The sequence below is a fragment of the Clytia hemisphaerica genome, unplaced genomic scaffold (genome assembly GCF_902728285.1).
Source record: "Clytia hemisphaerica strain Z4C2 unplaced genomic scaffold, Clytia hemisphaerica genome assembly, whole genome shotgun sequence".
Classification (NCBI taxonomy): domain Eukaryota; kingdom Metazoa; phylum Cnidaria; class Hydrozoa; order Leptothecata; family Clytiidae; genus Clytia; species Clytia hemisphaerica.
Window position 1 is genome coordinate 18,158 of NW_027104528.1, and position 15,976 is coordinate 34,133.

Genomic DNA, 15,976 nt, shown 5'->3' on the forward strand with positions numbered 1-15,976 from the left:
TCAGATCAGTCAAATAATTTATCCATACTTTTGGTCACATGATTAAAAGTTAGATTTCGCCGATCAGGCAAAAAAATTTATCCTTACTTGGTCACATGACTTGAAAGTTGATTTCGCAGATCAGTCAAAAAAATTATCCTTACTTGGTCACATGACTTGAAAGTTAGATTTTGTAGATCAGTCAAATAATTTATCCTTACTTGGTCACATGATTTGAAAGTTAGATTTTTCAGATCAGTCAAATAATTTATCCTTACTTGGTCACATGACTTGAACGTTAGATTTTGCCGATCAGTCAAATTATTTATCCTTACTTGGTCACATGACTTGAAAATTAGATTTTGCCGATCAGTCAAATAATTTATCCTTACTTGGTCACATGACTTGAAAGTTAGATTTCGCAGATCAGTCAAAAAAAATTATCTTTACTTGGTCACATGACTTGAAAGTTAGATTTTTCAGATCAGTCAAATAATTTATCCTTACTTGGTCACATGCTTGAAAGTTAGATTTTGTAGATCAGTCAAAATATTATATCGTTACTTGGTCATATGACTTGAAAGTTAGATTTCGCAGATCAGTCAAAAAAAATTATCCTTACTTGGTCACATGACTTGAAAGTTAGATTTCACAGATCAGGCAAAAAAATTATCCTTACTTGGTCACATGACTTGAAAGTTAGATTTCACAGATCAGGCAAAAAAAAATTATCCTTACTTGGTCACATGACTTGAAAGTTAGATTTTTCAGATCAGTCAAATAATTTATCCATACTTTTGGTCACATGATTAAAAGTTAGATTTCGCCGATCAGGCAAAAAAATTTATCCTTACTTGGTCACATGACTTGAAAGTTGATTTCGCAGATCAGTCAAAAAAATTATCCTTACTTGGTCACATGACTTGAAAGTTAGATTTTGTAGATCAGTCAAATAATTTATCCTTACTTGGTCATATGACTTGAAAGTTAGATTTTTCAGATCAGTCAAATAATTTATCCTTACTTGGTCACATGACTTGAACGTTAGATTTTGCCGATCAGTCAAATTATTTATCCTTACTTGGTCACATGACTTGAAAATTAGATTTTGCCGATCAGTCAAATAATTTATCCTTACTTGGTCACATGACTTGAAAGTTAGATTTCGCAGATCAGTCAAAAAAAATTATCCTTACTTGGTCACATGACTTGAAAGTTAGATTTTTCAGATCAGTCAAATAATTTATCCTTACTTGGTCACATGCTTGAAAGTTAGATTTTGTAGATCAGTCAAAATATTATATCGTTACTTGGTCATATGACTTGAAAGTTAGATTTCGCAGATCAGTCAAAAAAAATTATCCTTACTTGGTCACATGACTTGAAAGTTAGATTTCACAGATCAGGCAAAAAAATTTATCCTTACTTGGTCACGATGCATTGCGTAAGAGTTATTTAAAAATTTTGCTAAAATTTATATTCCCACTACACGGTCACGTGATTTAAAAGTTAGATTTCGCCGATCAGGCAAAAAAATTTATCCTTACTTGGTCACATGACTTGAAAGTTGATTTCGCAGATCAGTCAAAAAAATTATCCTTACTTGGTCACATGACTTGAAAGTTAGATTTTGTAGATCAGTCAAATAATTTATCCTTACTTGGTCACATGACTTGAAAGTTAGATTTCACAGATCAGGCAAAATAATTTATCCTTACTTGGTCACATGACTTGAAAGTTAGATTTTGTAGATCAGTCAAAAAATTTATCCTTACTTGGTCACATGACTTGAAAGTTAGATTTCACAGATCAGGCAAAATAATTTATCCTTACTTGGTCACGATGCATTGCATAAGAGTTATTTAAAAATTTCGCAAAAATTTATATTCCCACTACACGGTCACGTGATTTAAAAGTTAGATTTCGCCGATCAGTCAAATAATTTATCCTTACTTGGTCACATGACTTGAAAGTTAGATTTTGCAGGTCGGTCAAAAAAATTTATCCTTACTTGGTCACATGACTTGAAAGTTAGATTTCGCAGATCAGTCAAAAGAAATTATCCTTACTTGGTCACATGACTTGAAAGTTAGATTTTGCAGGTCAGTCAAAAAAATTTATCCTTACTTGGTCACATGACTTGAAAGTTAGATTTCGCAGATCAGTCAAAAAAAATTATCCTTACTTGGTCACATGACTTGAAAGTTAGATTTTGCAGGTCAGTCAAAAAAATTTATCTTTACTTGGTCACATGACCTGAAAGTTAGATTTTGTAGATCAGTCAAAAAATTTATCCTTATTTAGTCACATGACTTGAAAGTTAGATTTTGTAGATCATTCAAAAAATTTATCCTTACTTGGTCACATGACTTGAAAGTTAGATTTTGTAGATCAGGCAAAAAAAATTATCCTTACTTGGTCACGATGCATTGCGTAAGAGTTATTTAAAAATTTTGCAAAGATTTATATTCCCACTACACGGTCACGTGATTTAAAAGTTAGATTTTACAGATCACTCAAAAAAAATTATCCTTACTTTGTCACATGACTTGAAAGTTAGATTTCACAGATCAGGCAAAAAAATTTATCCTTACTTGGTCACGATGCATTGCGTAAGAGTTATTTAAAAATTTTGCAAAGATTTATATTCCCACTACACAGTCACGTGATTTAAAAGTTAGATTTTACAGATCACTCAAAAAAAATTATCCTTACTTTGTCACATGACTTGAAAGTTAGATTTCGCAGTCATAAAAAGTTATCCTTACTTGGTCACATGACTTGAAAGTTAGATTTCACAGATCAGGCAAAAAAAATTTATCCTTACTTGGTCACATGACTTGAAAGTTAGATTTTTCAGATCAGTCAAATAATTTATCCATACTTTTGGTCACATGATTAAAAGTTAGATTTTGTAGATCACGCAAAAATTTATCGTTACTTGGTCATATGACTTGAAAGTTAGATTTTGTAGATCAGGCAAAAAACATTATCCTTATTTGGTCACGATGCATTGCGTAAGAGTTATTTAAAAATTTTGCAAAGATTTATATTCCCACTACACGGTCAAGTGATTTACAAGTTAGATTTTACAGATCACTCAAAAAAAATTATCCTTATTTTGTCACATGACTTGAAAGTTAGATTTTGCAGATCAGTCAAAAAAATTTATCTTTACTTGGTCACATGGTCAAAATATGTTTTATATTTACCTCTGCGCCCATCATTTTCACACCTAACGGTAATTATTTTATGTATTCTAGAAAAATATATCTGTCAATCAATTTTCCATATTTTATTCAAAGATATCTGTCAATCAACTTCTTAGCTTGCATAATAGCATATGTTACGTCATGTTGTTTAAATGATTAACAATAATGTAGTAGAAACCATGTATATTTTGCTGTTTAATTTTTAAGCATATATTATGACGTAAAAGAGAAAATAACAATAGGAGACGAAGTAAGGATATGTGACGAAGTAGTGCTATGCACAGTAGGAACCCTACTAAGCTAATAATAAACTATTAAATGAACTAATAAATGGAAAAAAGAAAACAAACTACAGAGGATAAATACTAACAGAAATGAAAAACAAAAACTAAAAGAGCTAGGAGAGCAGTTGGAGTAAAAGACTAAAATAACGGTCCCCCAAATCGGCTTGTATCACAGATAAATTTTATCGTTATACTCAATATATCATGATTTTGGATAATGCTAAAATTGGGGTCGCCATAAAGAAGTATTCTACACAATGTTTTGAGATTAAATGGAAACAAGGTTATGTCAAGTTGAAGAAGGCTGTCGAACATAACAAGTCTGTTATTGGAGTAATCAGAGCAATGCATCAGGAAATGGTGTGTCGTTTCAACAGAATTACTTCGACAGTTGCAGAATGGGTCGATTGTGTCTGCAAAGTTATGCCTAAATTTGTGGTCCCGAAGATGACTGAAACGAACCCTTAATCGGTTAAGTAGAACCACGCCATCGTTGTCACTAGCCCTGAAAACTGAGTTAGCGCAAGGTCTGAGAAATTTAAGAATCACTTGTTTGAATAATGAAATAGAAGGAAGATTTCGTATATTTTCGCCCAGGTTATTCCATTCATTGATGCAAAAGGGGAAAAGGAGGCACGGTAACGTTCAGTCCTACAAAATGGTGCCTCAAATGGTGGTTGTATCCTCCGCCCTGCCCTACGTTCCTCCTCCCCTCTTTGGGGAGGAAGAACATTTGAGAGATAAGCAGGTGCAAAGCCATTGATTATTTTATAAAAGTAAATTAGTCTTCGACTTAGTCGCCTGTCCGACAGGCTTTCAAGACCTAACTCAAGATAAATTTTTTCTCTGGAAGTTCCTCTGAAACATCCAGTTATTGCAAGACAAGCATCATATTGAACTGATTCTAGTTTTTCAGAAAAAGTGGAATTACCTGGACGATCATACACGACATCTTCATAATCTAGATGTGGTCTAATATGGGTTTTAAATATCGTGACTAGTGAATCCCTAGGTAGGAATGCACGAAGCCGACGAATAAGACCAATACCTTGATTGGCTTTTTTAATTTTTTCATCAAGATGACGGTCAAAAGCCAGCTCATGATCAAGAATGAGACCAAGATGTTTTTGATGATCTTGTCGAGCAATGGCTGCGTTGTTAAAATAAATTTCTGGAAGATCAGGTAGATTTATCCTCCGAGTGAAGTACACTTCAACAGCCTGTTTAGATGGATCAGGGTTGAAGGTCATTTTCCATTGATGATCCCACTCACTAACCTTCTGAATGTCACTGTTCAATTCGTTTGAACAGCGAATATGATCAAGGATAAGGGAGAATATTGACGAGTCATCAGCAAAAATTTTGATCATGGAAATATTTCCTTCAGGGAGGTCGTTAATATATATCAGAAAGAAGAGCGGTCCTAGAATAGAGCCTTGAGGTACACCGGCTAAGACCTCCGTCCAATTGGAAGCTTGGCCTGAGAGAAAATTTTGAAGTAATGAGAGAAGGGGCCCGGACACACCATACGACTTAAGTTTGAAAATCAGCCCATCATGCCAAACTCTGTCAAAAGCTTTGGAAATATCAAGAAATACTCCGCGAGTATCTTGAGGTGGATTTGAATCGAAACCTACCAGGATGTCGTGCGTTATGGACAAAAGCTGGGACACACAAGAGTCACCCTTGCGGAAACCAGACTGGGAATTAGTAAAGAGATTATTGTTTTCAAAATAGGTGTAAACAGAGTCAAAGATGCATTTTTCAAAGATAATCTTAACAAAATAGCTCCGACGACAGAGATTTTCTCTTTGTTTGCAGCATAAATTTCATGCTTTACTGGAAGTAGGTCAGATTGCTTAAACCCACATTGTAAAAAGTTCTGAAGTCCCCACAAAACGATTGGGCTCCATTATCAGTTACAACCTCAATTTTCTTAGGTTTAATGTTTGGTGGTTCTCTACCAACATCAAGATTATCCTTGGGGTCAACACTGACGGTGAGTTGTAGGGTTGGATGTTCCATGGATTGTTGTTTTCCATCCATTATCAGAATCAAATATCCGATGTGAGAGGGTTGGCGATTGAGCAATACCTCCTATGATCGATAGCGCTCCTGCTTCATCCTTGGAATGCTCGACAGCATTAACACTCTTTTGGTCAGGCTTTTTGTTTTTATTAGCCCCGCAACATTTTGAACAATAGCGTCTCTCGACCATTCGTTTTAGACGTCGACTCAGGGGGGCACGCAGTTACTACAAGACAGTATGACACTTACTACTGTGGTGGGTACTGTTTCAAAAATTTTGAAAGCAGTTACTACACAGGGTAGTAACTGCTGTTTAAGGTGGTGCCTTATTGCGCGCGCAGCTCGTCTCTTTTGGTAGGACATGCCCGGTCAATTAAAATATGCCTGCCAGCATTTCCCCTATATGGCTTTGTGAAAAAGAAAAATTTTGTATGACTACATGATTGTACCAGAGTTTTGTTAAATCATGACATTGAGCCATATACCAGCATATACGGCAATTCCATTGGTCAGTTCTGTGTCAATCCGGTGTCGTTTTTGAAAACTTTTTGGCTTTTCTGTTGTTGCAAGTTAGAGAAATGCACTTGTCGACTTGATGTTGAAGACTTGTCGGGAGATATGTTATTGAAAGTTTCATGATTTGTATTCCTACGATGTTTAGTGTGTGTTTAGATGTATCTTCTGACTGTGTGCACCAATTTTGTTTGTTTTGTTGGTTGGGTTGATAACGTACGCATCTTTTTGGGTTATGTTTTGTATGTTTTTAAAAAGTTTTTTTTCGATTCAAGACAACAGAAGTCATCACACAATTGGTATGTAGATGTAGACAACAAATATCAATCCTTGTGCTGTTCGTCCTTCGCTCAAATAACGCCATATTCTCACGACCGGTGAGATGAGAGAGACGGAAAGAGACAGAGCGCCAGAGAGGGGATAGCTCTATCTATCTAGGTTCCATGGGCCTAATATTAATAGATAGAATTATAGCTCCGGTCCCTTTATCTAGAACACTTGCAGAGCATCGGTTTCTAGCCCGGGGTTTGCAGCTGGATGGGTTACAGGGTTTACCTTTACATTGGTAAAGGGTATGAATGGTCCCACCATGACATGGTAGTTTTTCTTTGTTTTTGATATTTTTTATTACTTTTTTACTTGTTTTCTTAATCTTAATTTAAGAAATGGATAGAAATGTATATCCAATGATAATATTGGTATGGAATAGAAAACAAGGATCACATGGCCTTTTTATTTTTCATTTTCTTTTATTTATTACATCTTTTGAACTCTGCTTGTCTCTATTTTGAAAAAGAACTTTCGAACGTTCAAGCGTTCGATTGTAACGTTCGAATGTCATTTTCGAATGCTTCTCTTTACCTGTCCTTGCCTGTCATACACGGTAACAAACAACAAAACATTTGCTTTCTATTTTATTTGCTCTTTAGGCACATGGGTCTCGGTCCTTTCGAATACTGCGTTGAATCATTTTTTCCTAAACTTCTGAATTTTTCTCATTATGTATTTGATGTATTTGATTTTCCTTATGTATGGGTTACTTTCCACAGCAGAAATTCGAGAATTTTGTTCACCAGCAATTACCAGGCCTATAATGTACTGGTAAATATTCATTGTTAAATGAAAGTGAAAGTAAACAGAAATATTTCTTCACAATGTCACAAAGTTTTATAGGAGTGGTGTCTTTGATATTTCCACCCAAAAATGGGGGTGGTAGCTGAATTTTTTTCCCCGGAAAACAGTTACTACCCTGGTGTAGTAAACGCAAACAGGGGTGGTGCCTAAATTTTTTTTCTGAAAACAGTTACTACCCTGGTGTAGTAACTGCAATGGGTGGTGGTCCTAAAAAAAGTCCTGAAAAGGCACTTACTACACATAATGTCTTGTAGTTACTGCGTGCCCCCCCCCTGGTCGACTCCAGACATTTAATTCAATTTCAATTTTGCATTCTTTGCATCGTCCCGTTTTAGTGTTTTGAGTGGACGTTGCTGTTGTCGTGTGTGTGTATTGGCTGTGTCATTCGTCACGCACCCCGAGGAGTGTTCTCCTCGCCAGGGTGATTGACTGCTCTGGTCGTCTCGTCAGCAAGCTGAGTCCTTCTTCAGATTCCTCACCAAAAATCTCCAGACGTGTGACTCGTGTTGCTGGACATTCCAGGAACCAGTGCTCCAGGTCGTGTCGAGCATGGTCGCATCGAGGGCATTTAGGGTCTACTTTTTCGTGAATTTGATGGTCGTATGCGGCGAATGCTAGGTGCTTGCCATACCTAATTCTGGCCAGGACAACCTGGTCACGTCTTGTCTTCAACGATTTTTCCTTTGTGTTGGAGTATTTAGAATATACTTCTTTCAGCCATGGGCGTTCAGGGTCACCGTCTTTGATTGTTGTTTTGACAACTGTGGGTGCGCAATTCATACTGGTAGGACGATGCGCACCTTTGATTTTGGTTGCTTCTTTTGCTACTTTGTCAGCTGCCTCGTTACTGGGGATGTTGCAGTGGCCCGGTAACCATTGGATGATCGTCTTAGCCTTCGATTGGCTAAGTTTGTGGCGGATGTAATCCACTTCCCAGTTGCGTTGGGCAAGTGCTTGACACAGGGACTGGCTATCAGTGCCAATCACAATGACGTCCTCTTCTTTGGCATTCTCAGCGATCCATTCTGCAGCTCTCTCCATGGCGCAGACTTCTTCTTCGTAGGAGCTTGTAAATTTCGCACCTTTGATCCTCAGTATACGCGTTTGTCTTATATCTTCAGGGTCATCCGTGGTCAGAACCACTCCTGCTCCGCCGTCAGTCGTTCCTGATGTGGCGGACCCATCTGTGTAGATAGTGCGGGTTGGGTTGAAGGAGCGAATCTGTGTTGAGGCTGCTTCGAGGATCAGTTGTCCATCCACGAGTTTGTTTTCGATTCCAGGTAGGGTGCTGAAAATCTTGATATTTGGATCCGGGATCCAAATATGTCGTCTGTGTCCGGGAGTCTTGCTTCAAGGCCTATAGCGGATGTTCCTCAGCTCTTTCTTTGTATTCGTCTAGTTGCGTTTGTTTGTTCGTCTGCGATACGCCTTGGGTGGTCTTGTGGGAGTCTGAGAGCCTTTTCTGACGCAATGATTGTATTCCTCTGGAATTGTGTTCTCAGGCTTTGTTCCCCCGCTTCTAAGAGGAGGGCTTCACAAAGGGTGTTGAGGGTTTGTCCTGTTATATTCCTTAGTGCTCGGTATTGGATTCTCTCGAGATTTTTCAATTGGGTGTCGGATAGGCATGGTTGCCATGCATAACCTGCATAGTTGATGTTTGATTTGATTTTTGCAGTGTAGACCCGTTTTAGGTAGTCTTTTTCCATCCCCATGATGTGTTTGAGAGGCAGGCAATGGTTCTTAGTTTTGGAGAAACTCGTTCTTCAATGCTCGTGACATGTGGACCAAAGTTGAGGGATCTGTCTAGAATCACTCCAAGAAGACGGGGTGTTGTACTTAATGGTGTTATTCTCTATCTTAATGTATGGGGTCCAATTTTTTGCTGTCTCTCTGGTGGAGTTTGAGAAGAGGCTCGATTCACTTTTCCCTGAGTTCAAGGAGATTTTCCATTCCTTCGACCATTTCACAACCACATCTACTGATCTCTGGCATATTTCCTTTGCTTCTTTGAGGGTGTTTGCTGTAGCTAGCAGTGTCACAACATCCGCGAAGAGTGAGTTGGTTGCCTCTTGGGGTACGATTTTTGCGAGATTGTTGATGTAGAAGAGAAACAGTATTGGTGATAACACTGATCCTTGGATAGGCCTTGTCGCATAGATACAGCTTTGCCTAGTCTTCCGTTCATTCGCACTCTTGCGGTTCTGTTGCTTAGGAAGTTGTTCCAGTTCCGGAATGGTGAATGGGACCCAATCTCTATCGTCTCTAGTTGCTCTCAGTTTTTTTTTGCATTCTCGGTTGACATCTCTTTCTTCCTTTGTGAACTTATGGCGACTGACCGAGGCATAATGTTTGGCGAATATCTCCGCTTTCCTCTCGTTTGAGGTTATGGTTTTCCCGTTATCCTTCATTGCTTCATTTGGGGAGTTTGTTTCTGGGGTGCCGTTGAGGGATTTGATCAGACGCCACATCCTTTTGTCATCAGCCTCTGTGACAGTGTTGTTGTTTAATTTGCTTCCGGTATGATGAGATGGAGGTGGTTGAAGATCCTCTATTCATCGCTTCAAGTGCCATCTCCTTTGCTTCAAAGAACGAAACCGTCTCTTAGATTGATTTTTGGTCTAGATCACTCCAACCGAGAACTTCGCGTTTAATCTCATCATCTGAGAGTCCAGATATAAAAACATCTTTAATAATAATGTGAAGTCTACAGATTGATTGCATTTTTCGACTTGAAGTTTGCAGACCAGATAAAAAAATTCTTATTTACTTTTCTCTTTTCTGTGTATGGGACCATTCAAAAAGTACGAACGCTCAAAATTGGTGAAAATTGACCACCCCCTACCCCCCTTGTACGCTCTCGTACGCTTTGACATCCCCCCCCTTCCTTTTCGCGCACGTACGCTTAGAATTGACCCCCCCCCCTCAACAAATTTTTAGATCGTATTAAACAGTCTATACAAAGGTAAATTAGGGGATTTTAAGAAAAATTAAAATAAGTTCAACTTTTGTTTGTCTTTGTTGATGATATAATCAGAAGATCTAACCAAACTTTGACTGAAATTTCGTTGTATTGAAAAATGTCAAAGCGTACGTACCTTTCTACCTGACCTCCCCTTCCCCCTCGTACGCTTTCGTACGCTTTTAGTAGTACCCTCCCCCTCCCTCTCAGAGCGTACGTACTTTTTGAATGGTCCCTATGTTAAAACTTTCTTTCTAACATGTATATAGTTTTCTTCTGTAAATTATTTCTGGTATGCCTCTTGTGGGTGATAAAAGAGAAAAGATTTTTATAATTACTCATTGTGAGTCACTTTTCTTTTAACAAATATTTGCCTTAATTGCTTATTATTTTCCCATTGTTGTTGAAGTCTCTCGACTGGAAATATTTTTTATAAAAATACGATGTTTGAACGGACAGAATTGAATATAGGAAGGAGTCTGCAAAATTGCATGGGTTGAGTGCGTGCGTGGGTTGCGTGATTGCGTGGGTCAATATTTTTGAGTGGGTCATTGTTTTGCGTGGGTCAAAATAATTTTTGGGTGGGTCAAAATTTTTGCATGGGTCATCATTTTTTGCATGGGTCATTATTTTTTGCGTGGGTCATATTTTTTGCACTGGTCAAAATTTTTGCGTGGGTCAAAGTTTTTGCGTAGGTCACTATTTTTGGTGATCGGTATTGACAGTCAAATCAGGTCAGTGTAGATGATTAACATTATTTAATTTTTAGTAAGCTTTTTCTTTATAAGAAACAAGCTCTTGAATGAAACTTAGTGATCAGTATTGACAGTTTTTACAATGTATATCAGCAACATGAGCATTATTTTTTCATTGAATAAAAAGAAGACACTGCATTGAGTTTCTGTTTCTCCCCTGTTTCTCAAGAGTTATATGCCTGTCCCTTATAAAGAAAAATACTTATAGTTACAAAGAATAAGTCCATTCTTCTTCTGCACCGCCCCTAATTTAATCTTTAGTAGACTCTCGCTAATTCGAATTTCAAGGGGGAAGATATTTTTTCGAATTACAGAGAGAATTTTGCCCACGCACCCACACACTCACGCAAACCACGCATCCACACACGCACACAACCCACCCAATTTAGCAGACTCAATAGGAAGACTTGAAAGTTTTTAAAAGATTATATTTGTTCCTGGGATACGCCGGGATACACTCTTCTTTCATTATAAGCATATCAAGCCTAAATGTAATGGGATCCCGTCTAGCTTTTCACACTTTGGCACGCGTAAACAGTGCAGTGTGCAGTGAGAGGCGGCTGGCCTCCAATTAAAGAAAAAGCTAGTATATACAGAAAATTCAAATAATCAAGTTGATGGCTCATGTGGCTATTTGTATTTCATTTTCATATTCAAAAGTTATGTAATTAGATTATGTAAAACCTTTCTCGCTATTGGTTTTGAATAGAAACGAGAAAACAAAACTCACCGGCTGTAAAATGAATATTATGTCAGTAAATTGAACGCGTTTCAAAATAAAAACAGACATTTTACTTTGTATGATAATTCAATGACTACTAACAATTATACCGGGTGCGCCATAAAAAAGTTTCTCTCTTTAAAACTAATTTTCTCGAAATCTAAAAGTTTTAAAAGAACCATTCCTATTTCATTGGAAAGAAGAAAGATAAACTTAAATTGTGGTGGGTCATTTATTGAATTCGATTCGTTAGATCAAAAGTTATACTCAATTGAATAAAAAAGTTACTTTCAGAAAATGCTCAAAAACGTTAAAAATCGACCTATCAAATTAAACAAAAGCATAGTTATTATGATATATCAGTATTTTCGTTTCAGTCATTAAAAATGATAATTAGCTGTCTAAATGACCTTTTGTTATTAAAAGGAAGGTTGAAGTTATTTGAAATAAGGTTGAATTTCAATGAAAGGAAGAAAATTCGTCGAAAAAGGCCAAATAATCTGGTAAAATTCATAAAAATACATCAAATATGGGTTTCGAGGTAGATCCAGCCTTACATAGACTTTATCCAGTCTAGAACCAAAAATCTAAGAAAAATTCCAGTAATACCAAATTAGATTAATGTTGATGAGGATTTTAAACCCTTTCGACCCTTTCGTTTCAAAATTTATGTGTTTGTTACGGAAAAATGCTCTTAATCATGTAAAGGCTATTGCAATTGCCAAATTTAAAGTAAAAATTTGATAGGTCGATTTTTGACGTTTTCAAGCACTTTCTGAAAGTAACTTTTTTATTCAATTGAGCATAACTTTTGATCTAATGAATCGAATTAAATAAATGACCCATCAAAATTTAAGTCTATCTTTCTTCTTTCCAATGAAATAGAAGTGGTTCTTTTAAAAATTTTAGATTTTGAGAAAATTAGTTTCAAAGAGAGAAATTTTTTGTGGCGCACCCTAGAATAATTTATATATTGTCGAAACCGCAAAGCTCCACTCTACACGTTGGGATATTTTATTTTTGAAATTTCCATCAAAAAGATTAAACCTGTATATAACCTGAAACCTGAACCTGTAACCTGAAACCTGAACCTGCATTTCGAACTAGCCGGCTAACTCAAAAACTTGTGAGCGAAAAATAAATTCCGAGTTAGCTAACTTGAAAAGAGGTTTTGTGAAAAATAATTCAAGTTAGCTAACTCGAACAGGTTTTTGCGCAAAATAAAATTTGAGTTAATTCTAACTCGAAAATCCTCTTTTCAAAATGAAAAAGCAAGTTACAATTTTTTTCCGTAGTTCAGATTCTTTTAATAAAAGAAAAGCTTTCTTCTTGTACGTTTTTTTACAGTTGATCTTTGTTTATCTTTGTGGACCAGCACTATATGTAGCTGTTATAAGCCTTTGTAGGCTAACCATCACAAATGAAAACTACTGCAATTGCAGTATACCGCAATACACTGTTTACACTGGGTGAAAACCGAAATTTCCAGTTCATTGGAAATACCAAAAAAGACCTAAAAATGTCTGGAAATCTCACTTTTTTTGGTATTTCCGAAGGTATGGAAATGTCAAATTCTCAAAATTTGGAAACGCCACTATGTGACATTCGCTAAATTCCCAGACTTTGAAATGTCAAATTTCCTGATCTTTTTTTATGTTTTAAAATTCATCTTTTTTGGGATTTCTTGAGGAATGGAAATGTCAAATTTTCCAAATTTGGAAACGCCACTATGTGACATTCGCTAAATTCCCAGACCTTGAAATGTCAAATTTCCTGATCTTTTTCATGTTTTAAATTCATCTTTTTTGGGATTTCATGAGGAATGGAAATGTCAAATTTTCCAAATTTGGAAACGCCAATATGTGACATTTGCTAAATTCCCATAACTTGGAAATTTCATATTTCCTGGTATTCCTTTTAATTATTATCATATTTTAATAGGTTTTAAAAAGCTTCAAATTACTATGTGAGGAAAGATGACCATAAAATCTTCGTTAATCTAATCATTTTACCAACTATTGACGCTACAAGGATACAAAAAATGGCAAACCAACAAATAATACATAACATTAAATATTTATTTAACATGTTTCATTTCAAAGCACAAAGATAAAGAAAGCTATGATATTCTGTGATATTAATTGTATAAAAAATCCATCAAATCTACCATCTCACCATCAATCAAATTCCTGTCGAGTCTAGTTATTAGAACCTTGCATACAGTATTTGAAATTTTGTGTACAATAATCTGTTGAGTGTATCATTAAAACTGCGATTTCTGAGATTTCCGATGAATGTTTAGTTTACCCATTCTACAAGTTTATGTCTGGAGCGAAGGATGTATGAGTTTTAACAAGAAAGTTTTAAAAGAGAAGGAATAACAACGCGGTCGTTGCGCGGGCCGTTTCCATTGATTTCCCTATTATGATATCGCTATAATAGAAAGTGAAGCTTGGCATATCGCCCCAGTCCTTTTTTGCGTTTCTCGGCAAACCGACAGTTTTACGACAATTGGTTACTAAGATTTTTCTTGACCATCCAAGATATTTTTAAAGATTTCTCTACAAAAACTGTTTACCAATCAAGAATTTTTGCTGAATGATCTTGTGGAATGTTTGAACTACACAAAACATATCAAGAGAGAGAAGAAACATGCTTATGAGATGAGATTTGGCGAAGAAAAGTTGAAGGATAATTTTTTCTTTACATTTTAGGGGGTCTTATTTAAAGTTAGGTAGCTACTCGTGGAATTTTCGAAATATAATGTGTGCATCGTTATGAAAAGTATAGAAGTGTGGTTTTCTTGTGGTACATAGATCTTTTGCATACATATAGGATTTAAATTCTAGTAGAGCACTTAAAATTCTGAATTTTCGGTTTGAAAACTTCCGAGAATTTGTCCTCCATTTTGTTTTTTTTACAGCAAGAAAGTAATATACATCATGTAATACCGTAAAAGAAATCAAAACGTCAGCTTTGGAAAGAGAACACAGGAAAAATTGGATGATTCATGTAGAGTGTGTGGAAAGAAAGTTGTATTTGATTACAAAACAGTATTTCTTCAACATTTTGGAATCAGACTTGAATAGCTACACACAAGGTAAATTATGTTTTTTAAAGAGTCTCCCTATTCATGGCTATTTTTTGTAAGCCAGAGAGGGTATTATGTTTTCAGTTTTTCTTTGGGATGGCAAGAATTGACCAAAAGGGAGTTATATGTACTCTGTTATACTGTTGGTTCATGAGTATCTTTTAATTTGTCAGAGAAAATTTTCATCACCTTTCTTCAAGTCGCTTAGCTATTAAAATTTTATTTCTTTCATTATCTAGGTCAATCCCAACAAAGTTTGTATTGCCTGCAGCTTGTGACTGTCACTGTCACGCTCTCCACACCAAAACATATGTACCATCTGTAATGGAGCTTATTGATTGTGGTAAAGGAAGAAAGAATGATGGAAAAATTTAATAGGAAACGTTGAATGAAGTAATGCTGTGACTGTCGAAATATTTTATAAGATACCATGCAACCTGTCAAGAAATAACTTATTGAACAACTTGGAACAATAATCATGTTCAACCTGCTATTGATCTAACATTGAAATTTAATGAGGATTTCTCATGGGAAATGTTTGTACAGGCCTGTACATGGTCAGGAGTACTCAACAATTTTGGTTTACTGTCTCGAAAATTGACAAATAAAAACTTTAATGAGAATTCAGAATTAATGCAATCCTTGAAATTATGTTTATCCTCGAGATGTTTTGAAAAGAAAAACTCAGAAAGAAAATTAACAGTGCTAGTTTCAATACAACAAAACACATAAAGTTAATGTTTTTTAATGTAATTTTTTGATTTGCCAACACTTTTGATAACAAACAAAGTTATAGGATTGTTTTTCTGAAAGATTTTATTTTATCTTTAAATGATATATATTAAATATATTTATATTGATCCGATGATATTGAAAAATCTTCCTTCGTCAGTTATTCATGATAAATGGGGTTTCTGGTTTTAATTTTGTTTATAATTTGAAACCTTTTTTAAAATTTCACATTTATATACAAAAATGTGAGAAATGATTTTTCGTCTTATGTTATGATACGCTTCAAAATGCGCTTGCGCTCTCAGCGATTAAGAATCGAGTGATTTGATTGGACATTGAATTGATAATACACCTATTGTGTTTTTAAAAAGTCGGAAACCCGAGAACTTATGAAAGAGGGAAATATATAATAGCGTCAGGTGTTAATGTGCTGAGGATCACTCAAAGGAAAGAAGATCATTGTTATTCCTTCCCTTTTAAAACTTTCTTGGTTTTAATTAAGTTTTCAAGCCACTGATCTGAATGGTAAAGTCTGTCATTCTGAAGCGTAATGTATCAATACTCTGTC

At 35.8% G+C, this 15,976-nt stretch overlaps 1 protein-coding gene and 1 long non-coding RNA gene across 2 annotated transcripts; one reads left to right on the plus strand and one right to left on the minus strand.

Moving 5' to 3' along the window:
* Positions 1 to 7,531: 7,531 nt before the first annotated feature.
* LOC136822067 (uncharacterized) lies at positions 7,532 to 9,618 on the minus strand. The gene is made up of 2 exons (XM_067078278.1): positions 8,987 to 9,618; positions 7,532 to 8,438 (listed from the first exon to the last, which is right to left on the minus strand). Exons 1-2 carry the CDS (start codon positions 9,616 to 9,618, stop codon positions 7,532 to 7,534), a joined length of 1,539 nt encoding a protein of 512 aa, XP_066934379.1.
* Positions 9,619 to 13,956: 4,338 nt separating this feature from the next.
* LOC136822075 (uncharacterized) lies at positions 13,957 to 15,571 on the plus strand. The gene is made up of 2 exons (XR_010848855.1): positions 13,957 to 14,685; positions 14,916 to 15,571. It is a non-coding gene; the product is annotated as an uncharacterized lncRNA (long non-coding RNA).
* The last annotated feature ends 405 nt before the right edge of the window (positions 15,572 to 15,976 follow it).